The sequence below is a fragment of the Apteryx rowi genome, unplaced genomic scaffold, assembly GCF_003343035.1.
Source record: "Apteryx rowi isolate R43461 unplaced genomic scaffold, aptRow1 scaffold_27, whole genome shotgun sequence".
Classification (NCBI taxonomy): domain Eukaryota; kingdom Metazoa; phylum Chordata; class Aves; order Apterygiformes; family Apterygidae; genus Apteryx; species Apteryx rowi.
Window position 1 is genome coordinate 3,728,096 of NW_020449085.1, and position 25,842 is coordinate 3,753,937.

General features: G+C 40.6%; 1 protein-coding gene across 9 annotated transcripts in view; it reads left to right on the top strand.

Moving 5' to 3' along the window:
- Positions 1-25,842, top strand: part of PEAK1 (pseudopodium enriched atypical kinase 1) — a 120,367-nt gene that overhangs the window by 72,616 nt on the left and 21,909 nt on the right. For all 9 annotated transcript variants that reach the window (XM_026068311.1, XM_026068314.1, XM_026068315.1 and 6 more), the window contains 2 exons: positions 5,390-8,660; positions 18,102-18,298. In XM_026068311.1, the coding sequence (XP_025924096.1) occupies positions 5,500-8,660; positions 18,102-18,298 (3,358 nt within the window). In that variant the 5' untranslated portion in view covers positions 5,390-5,499. The remainder of the gene's footprint in view (positions 1-5,389; positions 8,661-18,101; positions 18,299-25,842) is intronic.

The window sequence follows — 25,842 nt, forward strand, 5'->3', positions numbered from 1 at the left end:
AATATTAGTTACCCATTCTTTCCTCGCATTCTGCTTACAAATTAAGTGCCATGAACCACTGAATATGGCATCACGCTTGAAAACCAGGAGATTTCGTTTCTATTTCTTATCTTCCACCACCTGGATTTATGACTTTGAGAAAGATCTTGAGTCAGTGTTACTCTCTCTACAAAATCTGAATTATTAAATTCTCATTTACTTTTGCAAAGTGCTGTGAGATCTATGAGTGCAATTCTCACATTTTTAAATACTGATAGTTTATTTTTTATTTCCAGCCTCTGCCGCAGTACTATATGGCATCTTGTACATTTTTTGCTTGATCTACATTTCATTAATAAATGCTGCAAGATTAATCAAAGCACCGTGCTTTGGGTACTGAATGTAAACAAGCATGTGTATCTCAACATGCCCTAAAATTGGGACCATATCTTCTCTGGCTGTGAAGCTCTTCTCTGTGTTTTATTTTGTGTATGTAACAGCTGTTGCAGTTAGTTTCACTTGGGCTTTGCTTTTCTTTGAAGTCCTACCAAGGATCTAAACTTTGAGAAGAATTTTTTATTTTTTTTTAAACAGCATGAAGGACAAAATAACCCAAATGGCCCGTGCCTCATCAGTTTGTAGTCCCCGTTATCCGTGCTAGATGTATTCACGTGTCAGCGGCCCTGGGTCAGTAAGCCATGACACTGGCTGCGATGGATGGAGTGTTTTTAGAGCCTGCGGCCACCCAAGTAGAGCAGTACGTAGGAGTTGGAGCATTTTGGTTTTCCAAAGAATCTGTGATTATAATAAAAGAAAAGAAAGAGAAATCAGATATTGACAGATATTGAAATCAGGTATCAATTTGATTCTTGCTTTGTTACACTTCTTTTATTCTTGTTATGCTACACTTAGGCTATTGTTTATGAAGATGAGTGACTGTCCACATCACTAGAAGCAGTTCAGACAAAACCACAAAGCCATAGTGGTTTAGTGGTGTCTAGGTTTCACATATAGGAAACCTAGCTTGCATTCCCACTGCTGATTTTTCAGTCTGTGGACATGCCTGTCAATGGTGAGAGGTTCGTGGGTTATTCACCAGTAATTTAATGGACCGTTGTCTGATAAGAAGGTCGATCAATGAAATTTATTCTGCAGCATAAAAATTGTGGGCTCATTTTCATGACAGGGAATGCTAAAGCTAAATGCTTTTTCCCTGAAGAAGAACAAACAAAAGGAAAACTGTAGGAAGCATCTAGTGATCTAAGAAGAGACAAAAGAGTGGTAGTGTTGCAAATGATGGAATGCACACTTGTGCATAGTGCTCGGTAATATAACAGGCATTCATTTAAGAGGAGTTTTTTGCAGCATACAGCATTGAAAACACATGTCTAATAGGTGCATTCATTTTAATATGCTCGTTCATTGAGCAGGCCTGATTAATTAGTGCATGTCACCATCTGGTACTTACTGAGACTATTCATTTTTAAAATGTTGAAATTGTAGGGAATGTTGCACACCAATTAAGTTCCTTTTAATTGGATTATGTTAGTATAAAGTATTACTGGAGAAGGCCTTCATTGCAATTCAGCCAGCATGCATCTAAGGGAGACCTGCCAGCCTGAAATTGCTTAGAACAAAGGGAAAATGCCTGAAATGCATGTTTATTACTATCTTTGTGCTCTCAACAAAAAAGATGTCAATAAATAAGAGCCACAAAAATACCTCTGCATTTCTGGGCGAGGTTCAGTTTTCCTGACGTGAGGATGTCTCAGCTGCTCCCTGCTTCATCGCTGCCCTGCAGCTCTGAATCTGTGGTGGTCTTGCGCTGCCCTAGAAAGTGAAATGCATTTTTGCACTTCTGTTTGTTTGACACCAACTTAACAGGCCAGGCTGAGCCCTCCTGTGTGCGGTACCTGCTGAAATGAGCCGCATTATTCCTGTTTAAGCCAGGAGTGGTCTGGCCTTTGAAGCTGATAAACTCTCTGCACTGACTCAACCGTTTAGTGAATGAAGTATCGCGATCTGCGGCTGCAGCACCACGTTAGGGGCAGGGCTTGTCTGGCTGCACTTGTTCCTGTCACTGACTCACTTAGTGAATTTTAGTTACTTCGTGTCATTGCACTGCAGTGTTTGCATGTATAAATAGTGAAAAGTAATGTTATTCACCTTGCAGAAAAAGCTTTGAGGTCGAGGGATAAAATGCACAACATTGACATGCTGCATTTACTGTTAATGCTTTCTTTAGAAGCCTAATGCTATTCTGTACTTAACATCTCAGGTTATTGTTGCCTGGATTTTGCTGAGATTTTCTATCTCCAAGTAAGTCTTCCCAGTAGTCATTGCAAAGGAAGCAGGGCCAGCAGCGGGTGCATTCCTGTTCCTTAGCGGATAAGTGGGTTGTAATTGCAAGTAGGGAAGCTATGGAGCCCGGAGCACCATAGCAGCTTAAGAGATCAGGTGTGTGCCTGTCTGGATCTATTCGAAAAATGAGCAGCGTCTGGACATCTGAGCCAAAAGAAATTTTTTTTGTTATTTGTGTGCATTTTCATCAACTTCAATGGTCTCTGCTGCCCCCTACCAAGTTGTAGCAGTTAACTGCAATTGAAGCAATATCCTGAATGCATGAAGAATATGGGTTTTGATTGTTGTTTTATTGAAAGAAGCCTTCAATTCTACTTTATTATTGGGTCATAATAGTGATCCTGTAGTTGAAACAATAAATGTAATTTTTTTTAAGGGAGAGGAAGATATTGGGAAAATCACTTTTAATTATGCAGCAATGAAGAAATGTGAAGAAATAGACACTTGCATCCAAGTGCTTCTGATTTCAAAGTATGAAAGAAGCACTATGTTAGAAGTCTTTTACTTCTACATTAAGAAAAAGGCAGATTTCCTCCTGTCTGAAGGTGCRTGTTTCCCCTTTGTTAGAGCTGCAGACAGTGTCAAAGCATGTTACAAGAGCTGCTCCTCCTGCGACTGCCTGAGCCAACTGAAACCCATCTGCAGCTTATCAAACTGTTAAGTCAGCAGCTCTTCTGTTTCACAGACTGTCAAAAATCATGTTAGAGCATGTGGTTGTGTTTAAACCATTTGCATTAGGTGCTGAAGTGCAAACAATTTAAAATATGGATATATGTCTTGTGTGTTTTCTGTTTGTGTATAACTGTACACGTCTGCATTTCTATACACATCTGCATACATTTTATTTTTAAGTTAAATTGCTACAGTGGTACTTCTGGGATGTGCAATATATGCTCACACAGGGCTGTGACTATGCCCGATTTTTGCACCCTGATTGGCGTGTTGCTTTCTCGTTGTGTTACGCTGCCTGTAGTTAGCGTTCAGGTGTTCAGCACAGCACGATCCGGTCCAGAGGAAAATGGATCAGTATCAGCATCTCTGAGCAAATGGGAGTAAATACGGCCAGCAGCAGAACATAAAAATCTTGTCATATGGAATATGTGAAACAGATTGCTTTCTCATCATTTTACCTCAACCTTATTAGCAGAAAACGTTTAGCCTAAAAAGCCATAAAACGGTCGGTCTGTGACAGGATTCCAGAGCAAGAATATTTTGTGCAGTTTGTGGGAAATGATACCGGCCAGTTAAATCTTAAAAACCGCACACACATGCACTAACCCTTTTGTTGAAATTGTTTGCTCAGAGATTTTACGTAATGCAGAAATATATTTTCCAAGAATTGGATATCAGTTAGTGCAACTCCTTTTATTTGGGCAGTAGTTGAAAGGAGAGAGCTAACCGGGTTGCCAAATTCTAGTCTGCTCATTCTTGCTCTTAATGATTTCAGGAGAATTATTTCTTAATGTGATTTTTCTGGTTACAGTATATGGACTTGTAAAGTGTTGAACCAACAAATCCTGGCAGAGTTCAGAAAACTAAAATGACATTTAACTCAGTGTGTGTGTGTGTATAAAACAAAGGCTGAAAGTTTGGGTAGATCTCCATCTGGCAGAGCTTATATCTGTTAGGTCATACAGAGAAAGCTTTTGGCACTGACTTCTTGGCAAAAAGCTTTGTCTGGAAACATGTTTAGTCGATGTATGAAATCTGATAGCTGTGGTAGCACGGCTGTGTCTGAAGATCCTCCAGTAGAGTTAGACTTCAGCCCCACCTGGCGTCGGAAGAGGATTGCTGTTTTAGAGAGCTCTCCCGCGGAGGACAGCACCGTGCCAGCACGCAGGGCAGTACGTGAGGAGACTGGCAAATTTATCCCAGTGTCAGATTTTCCTAATGCTTTATATTGCTTGCTACACTGATGAAAAGCTGTTGTACCCTTGGTGAATTCAGCAAAGCAGTCCCGCGGATGAGTTACTAACCACGGACCCTCTTTGAGAGCTGCTGCTTTGACTGARAAGGTTTATTAGTGTACTTCAAGTGTATCTATGCGATCAGCAAGTATATTTTCACACAAAGCCTGAAAGAATATCAAAGTATTGGTTGTCGATGCCCGTGTTTACAAATGTAGTGCTGAACACATGGAGATTCTTTCACCTCGGTAAAATCCGTCAGATAATTTTTGAACTATGCAGCAACAACAAAGAGACCAAACCTGTGGATTTGGCTGAGAAGGCTTAAAATCTTCAGGCATTAATTTATGAAACTCTCAAGTCCTGGATATTCCAAGGACTATAAAGTACAGCAGATACATGTTTGGTTTCTACTTGAGACTGATCGTTTCAGGAAATAGTAAGACTCACTTTGAAGTGGATTTTCAATTATCTGAGGGTAACATGTTTCTTGGGGTTTAGGTGGAATAGCTACACATGAAAGAACAGTAACTTTCTAGAAAGGTCACCCCAGCATTTTTTATCTAATAATAGATAGAATAGAATTAGGTAGATAGAATTTATCTAATAATAGAAAGAATAACAGTCCAGCCTGCCTCTTCAACCAAAGTATCTGTCCAGTAATAATTTAAGTTGAAGAAAAAGGTACTAAAATGGCAGAAGAGTTTGGAATTGCTTGAACGTATTTTCCCACTTAAGCTGAGCTCATTCACATTTGAAGCTAAAACAAATTATCTATAATGTATTTGAGAGACTAAAACATACTCTTGCTTCCCTGTCTCATATTTAAATGGTTATGTCTGTGGCAATATACACTAATCTTCGGCTTTAAATCCTCTTCCTAGCATTTGATTTATTGGGCAAAATTGCAGGTCAATGATCCTGAACTAGTAAGAGAATTATTCTCAATTCTCAGTCATTGCCATTTCTCTCTCTCTCTTTTTCAATTTCAGTAAAAAGAGCTAAGACATCAACAAAAGGCTGCTCAGTTATTCTGAGTCATTGTTAAGAGTGTAGTAAAAGTAGGAACAGTCAGAATATAAGCAAGTGTAATGGTTAACTTTTTCCTCATTCTTATCCTCATTCTCTCTCTTGTGTTTCAGAATGATGGCTGCTTGAACCAGGAGCCCTACTAAGGGAACAGTGGAAACATATGGATGAAGTTCTTACCATGCATTGAACAGCACAGCATCAAGCACAGAGCTCTGGGAAGATGTCTGCTTGCAACACTTTCACTGAGCACGTCTGGAAACCTGGTGAATGTAAGAACTGCTTCAAGCCTAAAAGCTTGCATCAGTTACCCCCAGTCTCTGAAAAGAAAAACCTCTCACATGGAAATCTGAAAACCAATGCAAACCAAAGTAACAGCCATCGTGGTAGAAATACAGGAAACTTCCGTCCACCTGTGGCAAAGAAACCCACYATAGCTGTGAAACCCACCATGATGGTGGTAGATGGGCAGGGTGTATGCGGTGAAATCAGTGCACCGGATCATTGTGAGAATAAATCAGTGCCCGCAGGGTGGAACCGAAACAAAGCTGTCTTGAACAAAAAACCACTGAACAATAATAATGAAGATGAAATTGAAGGTTATAGCCATGTTCATAGGCCTTATGGCAACAATGATGGTGTAGGTAAGATACCAAATAACAATAATAATGGACTGACAGAAGTGTTGAAGGAGATTGCAGGTTTGGATACCACACCTCAGCTAACTGGAAATGAAATGAACTCAAGAGAAACCTTCTTGGGAAGAATAAATAATTGCTATAAAAGATCATTGGAAAGAAAGATCCCTCCAAGCTGCATGATGGGTGGAATGAAGGATTCACACAGTAAGCATGTTATTCTGAGTGGAAGCACTGAAGTAATAAGTAATGAAGGTGGACGTTTCTGTTATCCAGAATTCTCTAGTGGAGATGAGAGTGAGGATGATGCATTTTTTGGCAGCATGCAAGAAGAGCATGAGAGCTGGGATGAAAGTGATGAAGAGTTGTTAGCAATGGAAATTCGTATGAGGGGCCAACCTCGCTTTGCTAACTTTAGAGCTAACACCCTGTCTCCTGTTCCGTTCTGTGTTGACAAAAAATGGAATACTGTGCCCCTTAGAAACAAGTCTCTTCAGCGGATCTGTGCAGTAGATTACGATGATAGTTACGATGAAATTTTAAATGGTTATGGGGAAGAGACGGTGATTCTTTATGGGCAGGAGAGCATGCAGAGCATGGTATCTTCTGATTCTACATCTCCTGATTCTTCTTTGACTGAAGAGTCTCGTTCTGGAACAACCAGCAGTTCCTCACAGAAGCTCTGTAATGGGGGATTATCTCCCAGTACTCCTCAGGATGTCAAACTGATTGAACCAGAATATGAAAGTCTTTGTGATAATCAGCAGGTGAAAGATGTGTCAAAAGTTTCTAGAAATGTTCCAAAAAGTCTAGAAACCCACAAGGCAGTCCTTGCTCTTCGACTGGAAGAGAAAGATGGCAAAATTGCTGTGCAGACTGATAAGCAAGAGAATAAAAGTTCTTCAGATGTTACTGGTCAAGCTGTAACTATAAATCTGGTGCCTGTGGAAGAGCAAGCCAAACCTTACAGGGTAGTGAATATGGAACAACCAGTTTGCAAGCCATATACCATAGTGGATGTATCAGCTGCCATGACCAATGAATGTAAGGAGAATCAGACTGAAACCTCAGAAACCAAAAACGCATCATCTAACTCAAATTCACCAGGAACTCCAGGCACACCTATTACATCCTCTGCAGCATCACCTGGACGAATAAATGCTAATCTGAAAAAATCCAGTGCAATCAGATATCAAGAAGTGTGGACTTCTAGTACTAGTCCAAGACAGAAGATACCTAAGGTGGAGTTAATTGCTAACAGCTCAGGACCTTCTGTTCCTCCTAGAAAGACAAGCCACAAATCAGCTCCTACTTCACCTACAGCTACAAACATTTCTTCAAAAACTATCCCAGTTAAATCTCCCAATTTATCTGAGATAAAATTCAACAGCTACAATAATGCTGGCATGCCACCTTTTCCTATTATAATTCATGATGAGCCCACTTATGCTAAGAGTTCCAAAAATGCTATTAAAGTTCCCATTGTAATTAATCCAAATGCATATGATAATCTGGCTATCTATAAAAGTTTTCTAGGGACCAGCGGAGAGCTATCCATCAAAGATAAAACTACTAGTGTAATAAGCCATACATATGAAGAAATAGAAACAGAAAGCAAAATGACTGAAGCTGCAGGAAACAAACACACTGAGTTTTCTCAAGCAAAGGGGGTGACTAATAGCACAGAATGCAGGCTGGGTTCTGTGGCTCAGAAGGTCCAAGAGTTTAACAGCTGTCTTGGTAAAGGTCAGATATCACCACAAAGAAGTCATAGTTCTGACCACGGCTCCCCACCAAGAATTCAAAAGACAACCCAAGAGCCTGCAGCAAAAATAGAAGTAACGCCGGAGGCTTCTGCTGGCAGCGGCAGCAGAGAGAATGCGAGCATGGTGCTTTCCCAGATCGTGGCTTCCATCCAGCCTCCGCATACTCCTCCAGAAACACCTCAGTCTGGACCCAAATCTTGTAGCGTAGAAGAACTGTATTCCTTACCTCCTGATGCAGACGCTACTAAAAACACCCTGGTACGACCCAAATCTCTGTTTACATCACAGTCTGAAGTAGAGTCACCCAAGACCATGGAAAACGCCGCCACTAAAGTGCAGAAAGATACAGTAGCGCAGCCAGTTGCCACCCATTCTCCAAAGCCAGTGAGAGGCATGCAAAATGCCACAAGTCCCAAAATGGAGCAAGCACCACCATTTCCTCCTCCACGGTCCACATCTTCACCCTATCATGCAAGTAACTTGTTGCAAAGACATTTCAGCAATTGGACCAAACCAAATAGTCCCACTAGGTCGACGGAGGCTGAGTCGATCCTTCATTCAGAAGGTCGGCGAGCTGCTGATGCAAAACCCAAACGCTGGATATCTTTTAAGAGCTTCTTCCGCCGCAGAAAGGCTGATGATGAGGAAGACAAAGAGAAAGAAAGAGAGAAAGGAAAGCTGGTGGGTCTTGATGGAACTGTTATACATATGCTCCCCCCTCCTCCAGTTCAACGTCATCATTGGTTCAGTGAGTCCAAATCAGACTCCAGTGAGAAGCCATCTATTGTTTTCATGTATAGATGTGAACCAGCACAAGCTGAACCAAAGGTTGACCGTCAAAACATGACTGGAGTAGAGTCTTCGATTGCAGATGCGCTAGCAAAAGACAAAGGAGAAACACAAGAAAACTCGCTGGAGAGCTCCGAGCAGAAAATAAAGAGCCATTCTTCACCATTTCAAATTCCCAAGAAAATCCCCAGGTAATCTTCTCATCTTTTTCATTCCTGTCATCTTTTTCATCCTCATTCAGTTGTGAAATGCCCTGTATATAATGCAGAAAAGGGAAGAAATTAAGGAGTTTTATTACATTAAATGTGAGATTTAAAAAATATATTTTAGATATCTTAAAGCATATTTTAAAAATCTTTGCATTATTTTGGTTATCAGCAAAGATCCCCTGCAAAATTTAACTAGGAACAATACCCAATATTTGGAGTTTGTGTTGCAGGTTCTTTAATATGTTGTGATAGCCAGGTTACATTGAATCAGATACGTTATCCTGGATTTCTAGCTTAAGAAAGTGTTCTTGTGTTATAGGAAAACTAAAGAATTCCTCTGCAAAAATAGAAAGCCACTATTTAATAGAAAAATAGAAATTGAACGAACAATGACTCATAAAATGTGGTGTGTTAACTTTATCTCGCATACCCGTGAATACAAAGTGTGCTAATTAAACTTCATGTTACAATGCAGCATCACTACAACTCTCCTAAAATGAGCTATGTAGAAAAGTGATAATAGTACATTATTTATAAAATAATCTCTCTCCATTTTACAAGGCCTTTACAGTGATGAATATTTTGTTCCATAACAGTATTGGATTCAGTAGAGCTGATTGCTGTTTCTGCCTGACAATTTCGTTCACTAATTTCATTTTTTAAACCATAATTTGCTGAAATCATTTTTGTTTTGATTTTTCTAGAATTATTTGGTCAATATATATTAATTTTACTCCTTTAAATCCATGGTAGTTTAACATTTTAGGTCTTGATTTAAAGGTCTATTTGTTCCCTTATCAATGGTACACATGCTTGGTTGTCTCTGAACGCTAGGAACAGTGTTTATTTCCAGCATGCCATTTTTTCAATGTACCGTTCAGTTTGTGAGGCTGTCGTGGCAGCGCATAACCGAAGGGAGTTGGAGACATTTGTTGCACTCAGACCTGTGGGCGCAGTATGCATTTCGCTGAGTACTGACTACAGCTGTACATGTATTAGAAAATGTCTTCTGAGGCTGCTATAAGTAAGTAATTGTCCCAAATACAAGATAAGGGCGGTCTCCAGAAACTTAGCGTACTGTCTGTTTCTGCAGACTTGGATGAACGGTAATCTAAGATTCACGACTTTTATTTAAAAAATAATAATACTAAAATTCACATGAAAATGAATAGGGCAAAAAAGTCCCGCTGCATGCTGGTGTGAATTTCAGCAAGGCAAAGCACTTGCACAAGCTGTTGAAGTCAGTAAAACCCGTCAGCATCTGGCGGCTCGGCAAGTTGTATGGTAGCACAGTAGCGCGGGGCACGCGTGATGGCGAGAGCAGGATCCCTGTAGCTGCAGGGCGTATTCCGGTGGGAGGCTGCAGACGGTGGGGAGCATTCCCGGGCGGACTAGCTCTTGGGAAGAGCCTAGACTCTCCCTAGAGGAAATGGAGAGAAATAGGCAGCTTTAGAGAGCAAGTTAAGGAATCAGAGAAGTCTGGTCTCTCAGCAGTCCCTTTAGAGGAACCCCATTTTTCTGTTAACTCTAGGGCAACCTGGAGAAGCCAAGGCTGTGTTAGCGGTTTGCCGGCAGCAGCACCGCCCACGTTGCCACCAGGAGGGTCTCCCGCGTCCCGTCTCGCTGCCTGGCGGTCCTCCTCCTCTGTGCCCCCTCTTGTGCTGGCGAGACCGTTTCTGTGGTCGCCCCTGGGGAGCCAGGCTGGGGACGTGACCCCAGAGAAGAAGAGCCACCACGTTATTTTTCAGCCAGATCAGCTCTCTGGTCTGGCAGGGAAGCAGTCAGGAAGGAATAGCAGCTTATCTCAGTGACGAAGGGCAGTAACTGGCTAATGGTCATGTTCATAGTTAGCATTTGTTCTTAGGCTACCCTAGAGATGGTGCTGTCACCCTGTTTTATCGTTTTGTGGTACCACTGGAATATCTTTTACCCTTACTATTGAAAGGAATTGTTATTCTCTCCTATCTTATTCCAGAAAGTATTTTTACTTTTCATTTTTCTGCAAGTTGTGGTAATATTGGCTAAAACCATATCTCTCAATTTTCACTGGTGAAGATTGGAATTGGAATTTTCAAAGTGTTAGAGCTGGAATTTCTTCTTTCTAACAATACTGTTCTATTCTTTCTACAAATTTTTAAGAGCATTCACTGAGTTATTGAGAAATATATAGTCAGAAGACTGGATGGTCGATATCCTTATCTTTCAGTTATTCTTTTTGATACATTGATGCAATTTGATGCCTTTAGTTGTTTGGGTTTTTTTTTTTTAAACTTAGTTTTGAATATTGTTAGGGAGACTGAAAGAAGCCTTAGATGCCAAAAATAATGTTAATTTTGTTTAAGGGTTTTGAATTTATTTTTTAATATTTCAGTAGGTGAGAATCGGGCTTGTTAACTTCCATTTTTGCACAAGAAGGAGACATAACAGATGATGCTAGACTTGTATTAACTCATCAGGTGTTAGTAAAAGTTTAATGTTAATTCGTGCCAAAATATGCGCATCAAAAGGATGTTTAAAATCTTCAGTTAAGCTTGCAGAAGCCTTAGAGGAAAACTGAAGACATGAAGATAGCAATCAGTGAACATGACACTTTTCTAAGGGAGAACACCAACAACTGTAAGCTCACTGAAAAACCAAACTGATGACCTGAAAAATCAGATAAGCTTAAGAAATGTCAGATTCCTGGGGGTCTTGAAAGCATATAAAATGAAGATAGAATATTTCCTTACTTTGCAGTGGATTACAAAGCTGGTAGAGATTGATAACTTTAAATACCTTCAACCCTGTTTTGTGGTTTTGTTATCCCTAGAAAGGTCAATTGATCCTTTATAAAAGCCCTTGCAAAATACGCGGTTCTTCAGGAAGCTGAAAATATCTGTGTCTATTACAGAGAAGAACCTAATGTTGTTTCATCCGTATGATAGTTTCTTTTGGTTTGGTGTCAGGATACATATATGGTGGTTCAAAAGGAGCTAGCAAATACTAAAGTAGGATCTGACTTTAATCTCTGAAAACCAAAATCAAATTTATTACAGTTAAAAATTTCACACTTTTGTAATCCTTTTCCAAGGAGTTTGGTTTGTTTTTCTTTAAAAAGAAAATGACAAACCAGAATTTATAATAACCAAGTTTTTATCAAGACTTTGTAGATGGAATAGTTTCTTTTTCTAAAAATCAGCAATTGCATCAGTCATATCAGTAATCAGAATGAAAATCTGTTTCCCAAAGCACCTGTAGTTCATTTTTCATGATGCACAAGTTATTCTCAGGCCAAAGCCAAAAACAGACCTCTAAAGAGATAAGATGACAACATTTCTGGCTGAAGCCACCGTAATTGCTGGGGGTGGTGTGGCACACCTCAAAACCCACACAAAAGTGAAAAAAATGAAGTCTTTATATTCTTCAAGGGCTTTGTTATCTAGTGGATCAGACTGCACCTACTGAAGTTTCACAGAATAAGGACTTCTCTTCTCCTTCACTGAGCGATCACTGCTGAAGCCCCGTAGCAGCTGTTCGGATTGAGACATGTTCCCTAAAAGGAATTTACAGGACAGCTTTCTGAGTCTTCCTTTCCTTCCTTCCTAAACTACATCAGAGTTGAATTAGGAATCTCCTCCAGTGTTGTTTTTAGATGGTAGTGCCTGTGAAATCAAGGTACAACTGATCTGTGCACGGTCATTTCAATTTCAGTTGCATTTTAAACTAAATTGTTCCCTTTCATAGCTACAAATCACTCATAAATTTCCTTTATAGGATCCTTGGGCCAGACTTGGATGAGCAAAAGATAGAACTGTATCTGTTTACTGAAATACTTCCTTCAAGTAGTGAGGTCTGTATATTCATTCCGTTCTGGTTTAGATAAGAAACCATTTCTTCATAGCTAAAGTTGGGATTAGGAATCTAATTCCTAAAATGGGCATTATGTTAACTCTTTGCCAGAAGGATTGGAAGCTGAGCTAGTAACGGAGAGGTAGGAGTTCCCTGGTCCCAGGGCTACAGCAGAGCACTATCCCCGTGTTGTATTGGGCTTCTGAAAGGAATGAAATGCTTATTCTGTCTATTTATGTATATGTTTTAAAGATTGGTTTAGAAGTTTGGGGGTCTCTTTTAAAAAAAAAAAAAAAGTCTGTTTCTCCATTGTAGTTACATAGTACATCAGCAAAAAATTTGGAATAAGGCTGTTTGTCATGAAAATACCCCGAACGCTGAGCACTTTAACAGGTTCCATTCTCACCTGAGTACCTAGGTATCAAGATGTTTAGAAATGTCTTGTTATCATTCAAAAGTTACCCCAGTGCTAGACTCCTGTATTGTACAAAGAGTTCACCTTCAGTAACTTCCCAGCCAGATTGCCACTCTTAAAATTAACATATACGTCAGCAACAGCTGGGAATCTTTTAGAAAACTGGCCAAAGACCTGCACAGTTCCTCCCTGCCCGGGAGGGATTTCAGTGGTATCAGTGATCCTCAAATGCTTTTTGCGGTTCTGATTGCCTTGAGGTCACTCAAGACTGTTCACACTGTTTGCTTTAAATTACACTAAGCCAAATGTGATTTTAAGAATCTGAGTCAGGAATCTAATTTCCATATATAGGCAATGGAGAAAGACAGCTCCAGTGAGGTGATTTAGAGCACCAGAACTGAAAAAGATCGTATCCAGAGACAAGCAGGAAGAATCAGCACAACTGTTTTTTTTCATTATCGTTGACTCAGATCCTGCAGATCCCATAGCTATTTCAGAAAGCAAGAGAAGAGAGCAAAATATTTTTAAATCGCTGTAAGGCTCTATTTAAAACAAAGTCCTTCTTCCCAGTTTAAAGGCTCTCTTCTCTTGGTCTTAAGAGCATTAGCCACCTATCTTGCCATTTCACCTATGAAAAACTTCTGTGAGATTTCTCTCAAGAACACCTATATACTAACAGAAAACAGAAATTTTGCATGTTCAGTATGCAAACGTAGGTAAGCTTTTGTGTGAAGAGGATTTGTAGACACTGAGAACTGTTAAAGAGCAAATTAGAAGGGATTTTATCATTCCTTATTTCATAAATGCAGGTAAGAAATAGTAAATCTAGTCATGTTGTTCTTATGGCCTCTACTACAGTCTGTAAAATGGGAAGACTGAAAACTTAGAATGGATAAAAGAAAACTTTTTTATGAAATGTGCAGTTAATCTGTGGAACTCACTGCCACTAAGTATCACTGACGCTAAAGAGCTTAGTAGGATGTCTTTACCGGATTATCCAATGTATTCCCTTTATCCGTGCAAACATCGTATTATACAAGGTTAAGAAAAAAATAGAAGGAATATAAATTCTCTTGCTTCAGGAATAAGTCAACTTCCAAGTAAGAAGAATTAGAAATAAACTTTCCGTATGGCTTAGTTATTTCAGACTGTCAGTTGGCAGTGAATTGAAAGTGAAAGTTTCTTTCACCTTCCTCTTAAGTGACTATTTCTGACTAATGCCAGTGATGGGCACCTGAAGTGCATGAGCCACCAGGCTGAACGTCCTTTACCCGTGACGTACTCAGAGTTACACCTGAGCACTGACCTCCTCTGCTCAGTGCTTTGCAGAAGTGAAGTTGTCCTGGGCTCTGAGCAGAAGTTCCTGTACGAGGTGGCCTTTGCCCGCCCTCAAGGCATTGACCTCTCTGCGTTTTTCCTCAAGCATTATTCAGTGAAGTTAGGCTTTAAAGTTAGCTTAAAACTGTAGGCCCCCAGGGGGTCTCAAAGGGATCTCTTTGAAACTAAATACATCTGAAAGCTCCACAAACTTTCTGTGCAAGACAGTCTTCTTCCTTGCCAAGCTCTCTCATCTCAAACCACGTGTAGAAGTGTTGCCTATTGCTTTGCAGGTGTCCACTCGGAGAGGTATCAGAGCCTCAGCTAGGTCTAAGGCCACGTCATTTTTTTTTCCATTTCTGCCCTTTGGGGTTTGGTCTGCTGCCTCACAGTGACCTGTGCTCCCTCAGCTCCACCGCTAGATCTGACCCTAATTCAGGAATGCGCTCTCAAAATCACTTTTTACAAGTATTCCTTATTCTTCACTCCTTCATATTCATCTCTGTCTCTTGATCGCTCTACTTGGGAAGGCATGTTCCCAAAGGGGACCGACAGGTCACACCGCAACGGTGACCCCCTTGTCCTCACCCACTGCGGGGTCTGCTTGCTCCGAGTTCTCATCTCAAACTGTTCCCAGAAGAGCTGAGGCAAGTTAGGCCCCATCACCTGCGTCTGTCCTCCAAGGCAGGCTGAGGGTGGGCGCAGGGGCACTGTTTGTCCCAGCAGAAAGCTGTTCTCACGCRGTTCTGCACTTGTGCCCGAGTGAATCACAAGTATAGGCGTTCAGAGGGGTGTTATCTGAAGGACAGTTATTTTTATGGCAAGCATTTTTGCTTTGCGCAATCTCAGCTTCTCAGGAAAACAAACGTGATCTCCGTGTGTGTCTGGCCGCTCCMTCCGTTAACGGGGTAGTTGTTGAGTTTCAGCCGTAGGCGCCGGGGGAGCGGAGCTCTCTAAGGGAACGCGTTTCCTATGGAGCTGGTGAAGGCAGGCCGGGACAGCGGAGAGCGCCCCGCCGAGGGGAAGGCTAAATATGTGCTCCCATGCAAGGCATCAAGGAATCCACCCTGGCAAGATATCTGGAAATATCTCAAATAAGGGAATAGCTTTAGGTGTCACTTGCAGTCAACAAGAAGACACAAATTTATACAAAACCAGGCTTTGATAGTCCTAATCCCAAAGAACTGCTTCTTTATCAGCTGCTCTGCTTCTCCAGAGAACTGGTAGATTTTTAACTGTTTAGACTGTCACGTGGAGCAAAAGCAATTGTGAATTTGATTCTTGAAGGTTAATGAGTGACGAAGACGTTTTCCCCGGTGTTGTCGGTGACGCTTATGGGTTGGCCTCTGGCTCGTGGAGTCGGTGCCTTGCATTACGTGTGTGTCAGCTCTCAGATCTCCCCCGCTTTACTATTAAGTGACAGGGAAGCGTTTCCTCTCGCGGCCTGACGTCTCCTTGCTGCCATTTCAAATGCGTTAGTCTCGGATACTAAAAGTGCTTGGAACACACGTTCGAGACGTTCAGTTACTTTTAACGTTACATCCAAGTTCTTTAAAGTGCCCTTGCAATGTGAACCTGCTCCTCCGCAACTGCAGAACGTGACTGGGACCGTAGTTGCCATACCGAAATAGCGATGCAGCAGACAGCGAGCTGCTTTGCGCCCGCGGAGGCGGTGGAAGAGTTAAGCAGGCAGGGCTAGCGCCGGCCGGCCGGGCGCAGGCGAGGCCCGCGGGGCGGCCGCTAAGGTAAACACCAAGGTGCAGGAGGGGGAGCGCTGCGTGCAGAGTYCGGCCGCGTCGCTCACAGCTTGCACAACTTGTAGCGCCTCCGAACACGGCGGAATCGGTGGCTCGCCYGAGGTTCAAGACATGATTAAAAGACTCAAGAAGGCCCTGAAAGAATTTCCTTTAATGGGGAATTGTGTGAGCGAGTACAGTGGGTGAGTTGGTTTTTTTTTTTCCCTTTCTTCCCTTTGAGCTGTTGGTTTACTTTGTTTGGCAAAATGCTTCTGAGCTTAGGTTTAGTGAATGTGCTTGCATGCGTCTGGCGTGGAGAATGAGTCTGTTCTGCGCTTCCCCAAGCAACGCTGAAATTACGGGAGATGCGAGAACTCCTGCGATGTGGCAATGTCAGAACTGTAAAGCTTTTAGAAACCTTTTCTTTTGAAAAGAAAACATACTTGCTGAGGAATGCAGGTATGTATACGATTTACAGCAACTACAAGTCTTTATGATAATTTCTTATTGCCTTAAGAGCCTTTTTTACTGCTTAGTTTTGCTGTTTGCTGTACTCGGCCGTTACCTCAGGTTAACTCTTTAACGCGGGTATGTTTATGGCCCAGGGAGCGCTCTGCACACCATCCCTGTGCATGGTACTAAAAACGAACACGCGTTTTTCTGCTGACTGAAGGTTGCAGCGTTGTGAACTTTGCCATTTTGTCTCCCTCTTCCACTAACAAGTTCTCATGGGTTTTGTCTGCACCAGCCTGCAGTTAAAATCCATGGGCCTGACGGGAGCAGCATGTGCACACTGTACGTGGGGCCTGCGGTATGCAAAGCAGTGGCATGTCTTAATTGGAGTTTGGCATTGCTAGAAGATTGTGTATCATGCTTTTCAGTAACTCTGTTTGGGGTTAGCATAGAAAGACGTATGCCTATAATTTATGGTAAGTCTGAGGATATAATCTCTCTTTCCACTATGAAGATTTGTATCATGGAAACTCATCTGCTCTGCCTATTTAGAAATGCATCATTATTATTTTTTTCTGTTTATCAGAAGTTAAATTTTAAATTGTAACCATAAAAATTAAACACCTGTACAGATATATGATGTGATCATCTATTGAAGGCAGTGCCTTCCCCCTATCCTATATGGGGGAGTATGTGTGTTTAAAATTCTTCCTGCCTACTGGATCAGGCTGAAATATTGAGAACTAGTGATTAGGATATATGCTCTCGAGGTCTGGCCTATAATGAGTATTTGTTTCTGTGAGTGAGAGAGCATAAGGGCACAGAAATATTTTTGGTCTGTCTTTAGCATGTGGCATGATTATTGATAATTGCTGCTATGTTTTCAATAGAACAGGGGGGTTTTAATAAATCTGGATATTTTACTCTTTTATTTGATATATTATGCATAATTTTTAAATCATACTACAGTAAATACATCCACAGAAAGTGATTGACTGGATGATTTTCACAGCTTTGTGCTATTAATCATCACAATTTGATTAAACCTTCATAGTTAAGAGCAAGCATAGAAAAATGTGTTCATGGCCTAATGTGTAAATGGCCTAATGCATTAGCAGTTGGATTTTAATCCTGTAATATTTTATATGGGAAATAGGATACTGGGCTAGGTGGACTACTGGTCTGTCTCCCAAAGCGTCCGTTCCCATCCTAATATAGGAAAATTTATCAATAAAGCTTTATGCATTTATTAAGATGTACAGCCCCCTCACTATACTCAGGTACCTTTGATTAAAGCAAACTCATTCTGGCTGGTAAAAGCACGTTAACCTCTGCTGCCGTCCTGCGAGTCCTACACACGTCGTTGCACAGAATCGGGCCGGCATACGCGTATGTGTGCTGATTTTGGCCAGCTGCGAAACATTTTATTGCCCCTTTTGCACAAAAGGTGTGAACTGTTGTTACTCTTTGAGGCAAAAGCTATTTCATCTTAGTAAGGAAAATAAATATTTTAGAAAGCTATTGTTTAGAAAAAAAAGGGGGGGGGGGAAGGAGCTTAGCTCTCTACTAGTCCATTCCCTTTACTGAAGATATGTTATTCCTAATCCGATATTTTGCCAGTAAGCTCGAGCACCCTGCCATGGTCTCCAGACGATCTCATTTTGTGTGTTTCAGTCAAGTGCCCGATGAGACGACAGTGGAGGATTTGTCCCCTCGCGTCCCCAGAGCCGTGTTCGTGAAGCAGGACAATGGTGGCAGCGCCTCCGTCATACCGGTGTCGTCTGTCCGTGCCCCACACGGGGAGGAGGACAAGGAAGAAGCTTCGGGTTCTCCTGATGTAAATCCTTGCAGTGCTACATACAGCAATTTAGGTAAGTGTGTCCTTGTGGAGGAAAATTGAAATTGGAGCATATTTTGGATACCTTTCTCAGGCTGTGAAGGACCTTGTCCTTTGGACAGCTCAACACACTTTCATCAAGTGTGAACATTTGTTCCTAAAGACAAACTTTTTAATATCCATTTATAGAACATAAAATTCTGTTGTCTCATTCTCAAAGCATATTGTTTTTATATGTTTAAAGGAATTTTTATCAAAGAAGAGATTTAAAATACAGAGTAAATTATCACATATTTTTAGAAGCAAGAATTAGATTTCAGTATTTTTCTGAACTCCAGCAAGAAATAGGGCTTATTTTGTAATATCAATAATAATTTTTAAAATATTTGTAGTCATCTTTTGTTGACCTCTTTTTTATCCTAATTTGGGAGTTTACTTTTGCTCCTTCAGACAAGTTTAAAATATGAATGTCCTGAAGTCAGTTCAACTATCACTGAATTCCTCTCTCTCATTAGAAAGTTAGAGCTGTATGCAGGGTTTCCCTGGAAGACAAATGAGCAAGACAAAAAAAGCATCTCCCAATAAGTAATATCAATGTTATCAGTGTAATTTTCTAAAGCATTTTGATCTGAAGTACTGGGAATTTAGGAATACTTACACCCAGATTTTCTAGAACAAAAAAATCTATTTCACTTATTTAATTTCAAGAATACATGAATACCCCTTTTTCAGTAAGGCTCCAATCCTGTAAGCACACCAGCATGTGTAGCATTTGGACAAGAATAAAATGACTGCACTGGGATGGCTCCTGAGTAAGAGTTAGACATGTCCATATGTGTTCAAGGGCTCAAGGATGAAATTTTTAAACCCTCTGGTGCATACATTCCATAGACATTTAGTGATGTTGTTGCATATTTTTGCTTTAATGTGAATTAGTGGCTGACTCATTAGTGTGTTCTGCTAATGAAACATTAATGAGCTATTGTTTACAAAGCACAAAGAGGAAAGCATCCTACCCAAGAGTGATGTTAACATCTACCAAGACATTCCAATGGCAAGAAGGACGGCTAAAATTCCAGGCAGTAGATCTTGCTCCATTAAAACTCTCTATAGCATGGTTAGTCCATGTTTTACCCATGTCCTCTAACTAGACTGACATATAGAAAGATGAAGCTAAGGTATCACTTAACATATGAAATATCGCTTATTCCTCATGGTCACAGAATCACAGAATGGCTGAAGTTAGAAGGGACCATTAGAGAACGTGTAGTTCAACTCTCCTGCTCAAGTAGGGTCACCTAGAGCTGGTAGCCCAGCACCCTGTCCAGATGGATTTTGAATATCTCCAAGGATGGAGACCCCACCACCTCTCTGGGCAACCTGTTCCAGTGCTCTGTCACCCTCACAGGAAAGAAGTTTTTACTCATGTTCAGATGAAACTTCCTGTGTTTCAGTTTGTGCCTGTTGCCTCTTGTCCTATTGCTGGGCACCACTGAAAAGAGTCTGGCTCCATCCTCTTTACACCCTCCTTTCAGATATTTCAATGCCTTGATAAGATTTCCCCCCTCAGTCTTCCCTTCTCCAGGCTGAACAGTCCCAACTCTCTCAGCCTTTCCTCATGTGACAGATGCTCCAGTCCCTTAATCAGCTTAGGAGCCCTTTGCTGGACTCGCTCCAGCAGGTCCATGTCTCTCTTGTACTGGGGAGCCCAGAACTGGACACAGTACTCCAGATACGGCCTCACCAGTGCTGAGTAGAGGAGAAGGATCTTCTCCCTTGACCTGCCGGCAATGCTCTGCCTAATGCAGCCCAGGATACCATGGGCCGCCTTTGCCCCAAGGGCACATTGCTGGCTCATGTTCAGCTTGGTATCCACCAGGACCCCCAGGTCCTTCTCTGCAGAGCTGCTCTCCAGCAGGTCAGCCCCCAGCCGGTACTTGGTGCATGGGGTTATTCCTCCCCGCGTGCAGGACTCTGCACTTCCCTTTGTTGAACTTCATAAATTCATTCAACAGATTGAGCACAACAGCTACAAAACAGCATATGGCCAAGGCACTACTTGCATTTCATATTCTAAGAAATGATATTGTAAATCTGCTGTTTAAATCTTTACAGATTATATCTCAGGTTTCTTATGCAAGATACTACATCTGATGGCAGCTGCTTCAGCGTATAGAGTTAGATGTGCTTCTGGTTGTAGACATTTGTCCTTCCTTTAGGGAAGGATGCTTTAGCATTTTGTGACATGCTTAACATGTAGTAGTAAACTCATGGGAAATGTAGTAATAAAATATCACGCCCATCAATCATTACTTTTGTCAATATTCTTGCTGTGTGTGAATAGTCCTTCGTAAAACCATATAAAATTAAACCTCTTAGCACTTTATTCAGAATCTTTTCCTCATCCTTGGGTTCCTTTCAGATTTGCTGTCACCAGAGTAAGTTTCAGGTATAAAAGAGTTAAATTAACTTTTAGGCTTGACCTTAATCTGGCTTGGCAAGCTTGCTGCTTGTTGTGAAAAGCAATGCTACCCTAAATGGTACTGAGTTCTCTGGCGGCCATTCAAACTTTTTGTTGGTTTATTCAAGCAACCTCGCTTTCTCATTCAGATAGCTATCAAGGGATGACTAGGTAGGGACACAGAATAACTTCTCTTCCATTTTAGATCTTACATCAGGCGAGCAGCAAAATCATATATTTTGTAGAGTTAATAAATATTGATGTGTGCAGCTGAAACAAAGGGTAGTAAGAGAAAATGTAGTATAATTAGATTACATTTGACTCTTGCTTTGTCAACTGAAATTGTATCTACAGTTACCTTTCTTCACATAGCTTCTGATTTATAGGGGAACATTTCTAGTAGAAAACTGTAATAAATAATATATATTATCAGACTTGTGCAGCTATGGTAGCTATGTTTCAACTCACTGAAGAACCTGTCTCTCTGTTGAGACTTGTAGCTCTGTATTGAAATTTGCCTTGTTTAACCCCAAAGTTGATATTATAGCACTGAAGAAAAGTTTTTACTGTTTGAGTAATCCCAGTGTTAAAAAAAAAAAAAACATATTAAAGAAACTGTATGTTATTTCACAATTACAATGACGTAAAATATACTTGTATCATTTACATTTTGATATAGTTTTGGCTCTTGTAAGATCTCTGTAGATCCAGCCAAGCTGTATCTATAAAGTAAGCAAGCTCTGCATATAGTTTGCAATAAAAATAATAATTTTTCTTACAAGTTTTTTTTAAACACATAAAAGAGCATGTACAAGGTTATCAAGGATATTTTTATGGATGCATACTACAGTTTGTATAGTAGTTTGGGAAATGTATTATATCATGTGAACATACCAATTTGTGGCATAATGCACAAGATTAATTAGAAAAAACTGTTCTAATACATATTTTATCTTTTCATTGCAAAGCAGGCAATATTATATCCTTACATTGATAATGTCTCATCTTCAGTTGTGACATTTTACACGGAATTATATGAATAGAAATAATGACAAGCTTGGTAAATTTTCATCTGCAGTCAGGTAGTAATTTATGTCAGGTACTGCTCTCCAATATGTTTGGTTTTGGCCTCCCCATGCTCCAACAGGAGTTGTCCCAGCATCGGTTCACAGCGTTGCCCACAAGCACTGCAAGATGTGCCTATAGTTATTTGTCAGGTACAAACTGCAGATGCAAAACTTCAGAATAACTCATTTATAAAATATGGGCTGTATCTCTTACTTTATCTAAAAGGTAAAATCATGCATCTAGGAATGAAAAAATGCAGACAAGCCATACAAGAATAGTGGATTCTCCTCTGAGAATCAAATACCATCTAAAAGACTTGGGAGTTGTAGGAAGCATGAGCTCCCACCACGATGACAGGACAGACGATCCCAGTATGTTCCTGGGTGTATAAACAGAAGGAAACTTCAGGAGGAGGAAGAGAGGCTAGTGTATACCTCATTTTTACCCTGCAGTTGCCATGGCCGTAGTCAAGCCCAGGTGTCCACAGTTTAAGAAGAATGTTAAAATATTGTAGCGTCTCCAAAGAAGAGCTCTTAAAATGCCTAACGTTGAGACAGGCACAGTATAGCGAGAGACTCAAGAAGCTGAATGTGTTTAGCTTATCAAAGAAACAACCCGTGGTTGGGGGTGCGCATGTGGGGAGCAGAGCTGTGACGAGAGGGAGATGCCTTGGGTGTCAAAAAGACAAAGCTGTAACGAAAAGCAGTGGCTGCCACTTCAGTCTAGACAGAAACACAAACATTCACCTGTAAGGTAGGGGCTGGATATATTTTCTTTGAGGTGTGCCCTTATTCTAAGAGAAGTTAATTCAGGTAAGCCTTGTGGCTTATGATAAGACAATGGACTAGGTTATTAAAACTCTTTCCTTTACATATCTGTAAATTTTCCTCTGTCTGAATTTGCTTGGGGAAATCAACTTGGTTGAGTTTGCATCACTGTAAATAAATTAAGATATTCTGAACATACTCCAGGTAGCATTTCTGTACCTTAAAAGAGATTTAAGGAAGAAAAGCTGGTTTTATTATCAGCTATTTTCTCCTCACACCTAACCAAAAGGGGAAAAAGGAGGCAAAGTTTGTATTTTTTATGATTACTGAGACTGGAAAAAATCATAAATCACAGCATCTGCCTTGGAGCACCATCGCAGTCAGTAAAGCAGAGCAGGGCAGCGTGCTTCTGCCAAGCTTACAAGCAAGGTAACAAAAGCATTGCCGACTGAACCTGACAGTTCGGTGACAGGCAGTGATTATCATATCTGTCTGATGCATTTTGTATAATTTATATTAGCACGGGTAACATCTTTAACATGGCACAATGGAGGGCGGTAGCAAGAGCTGACAGATCACCCAGGCAGACAAGCTGTTGCATCTGAAGTTGTCAATTATTTAGTACCTGCAACCCATATTAATATAATTCTGTGCTATTTTGTACAGTGTCGAGCTATTGGTGAGAAACAGGAGGTGCAGCATGAACATCAGTTAATAAATGTTAAGTTTCCTTTCTTTTATATAGGACACATTTATTATCATTCTAGTAACAGATTTTTCCTTGCTCATTAAATTAGCAATAAACATATAAACTACTAATACAAGAATAATTAACTATCATGTTCATTTAAATCTGTGTCCTGAATAATTTTGTAGAGTAGAGGACTACACGTACTGCATTTATTGGAATTGTGGCTGTGAAATATGCTGGATGCTTTTGTATTGGTTGGAACATATTTTATGCATCTATTTTTTCATGGTTTGTTAGTGATTTTTATCAGTCAGGGTGAGAGTTTATTAGGGAGTGGTATATTTTGTACTGATATTAAAGATCAGTATAATTGATCTGTTACTTATACAGAGAATCTTTTCCAGAATCTATTCTATAATAAAAATGCAGAATGCAAATGATGATCAATATCCAAACGCATGGGGAAAAAATACTTGAACAAGGGCAGAGAGGGATATTTGTACAGCACGAGTGGACAACCGATGGCTAGCAAGAGGATTTTACTTGACAAATACTTTAAGTGGCTTTTATGACTGGGCTTTGTAACATGAAATAGGGTTGTACTGACATGGGAATTACTGGGATATCTGACTTCATTCCTGGCAGTGGGGGGAAACAGGTGAGCAGAGGCTGCCCCCGCCTGCGACCAGCCCAGCCCTGTCCTGCTGGTCTCCAGAGCAGAGTCCATGGTTTTGACTTTAGTTCTGTTGAGATTTTGATAGACATGGTCTTGTAAGGCTGGTTACCCATGTAGTATGGGGGTGATTGTGAATTTTTGCTTTTCTTGGTCATGCAAAATGTGGAATTTTTGCCAAACTGATATGATAGCTGGAGAATGGCAGAGGCATCGGTCATTTTAGCCTCATGGATCCTGTTCGTTCACCTAAATTCCTGCCCTAAGGGATTAGGGGATTAGCAGTGCTACAGTGGTCACTAAAACTGAGAATAGAGTTAATCAAAGTAATAGCCTAGTCACTGCTGTGAATACTAGAGTATTGGGTTTGGCTCATTTTTCTAATTCACATCTTCCCACAAGGCACTTTATCCTTGGGTCAGAGATGGTAACGACATATAATTAGAAACATGTTTTTAAGAATAAAAGGGAGTGTAGCATAGATTACCATGCCACGAGCAAAATGAGATGGGAGAAAGTGCATAAAAAAGCCTGTTGCCATTGATATATTGGACTAATATAAGTTATGTATGGCAGAGTAATAGACGTCTCAGGAATAGCTCTATTCAGGGAAGGGTGGAAGCACGCAGCACGTCACCCACTTGGCTTGTACAGTTCACCAAGAGTGGTCTCCCCAGTTAATAGGCATTTTTCTTCACAGTTCTGAAATTTTTTCACAATACWTACTGCTGATCTGGTCCGAGCAGAAAACAAAGTTACACAGCGGCATTAAGAATTCTAAACAAAAATTACTGATGTCATTATTCTAAGAAAAACATACGCTTATGGAATATAAAACTGAATTAAACTGGAGCTCAAGGTGTCCGATTTGATAGTTTCATCAGCTAATATAAACAGGTTGCAATGCCATGTCCAAAGATAAATCAGTTACCTAGAGAAATAAAAGGCTTTTTTTAGGGCTGATTTAGAGTTTCATACTTCTGCAAGGTGTCTAGAGGCTTAAAGCATTAATATTTAAATAGCGTAGTGAAGTTCTACAATGGAAGGTATTATTGTACTGTAGAACTACTTAAAGCTCTCTATGAAGCTGCTGTCAGTGTACTATTAAAAGAAATTATAGAGAGTTAACTTCTTTCTGTCCTTGAATGGTTTGGAAGCCACTTCAGAAATCTTGGTAAGTGGTAGCCTAATATTGTGCCCATTTTTCCTTTTCATTTGCCTCCAAGAGTGTAGCTTAGGCTGAATCCTGTGCTTTTAGAGAATCAATGTTAGGAGGTAAGGAAATTAAGAGTGTTAAGCAAATGGGGGGAGAAGGAAGAAGTGACAGGCAAGAAAAAGCAGCAAAGGCTCTGCCACTGCCTGTGTGTAAAAGAACATTCTTCTCCCTTTGACAGGGAAAAAATTTAAAAGGCAAAGTTTTTCTTGTTAGACAGTGACTTTAAAAATGTGGGGCGTGCAGTATCACACCACGCTTTTGGAGAGCGGAGCTGGAAGGACCGGCCCTGTGAGCATGGAAGAAATGTACAGGGTTAGGAACTCAGCATAACAGCAGTCCAGACATGAAGCTTTTCAAAGACTTTATCCAGATGGATGGATTTCATTATGGAAAAATTGTTCTTGTGGGGAGAAACTATACTGTAACATGACACATTTTACAAACTCATTTTCCTCAGTTAAGACTATTTGGAAAAGTAACTACGTAGTGACTTCTACATGACATTCTCTGGGTGCTGTCACCCACACCAGACATCTGCAAGGACCTTTTCTGGTTATGAAAAACTTCTCTAATCATGTTTCGATGTGACAGTTCCCAAAGCTACAACTAGCAACAGCCATAGGCTGCAGCAGCAACCCTCTTTTCTCTTTTTGCCTGTGGAGGACAGGGGGGTTGAAGCAGATGGGAAATAGAGAATCAGCA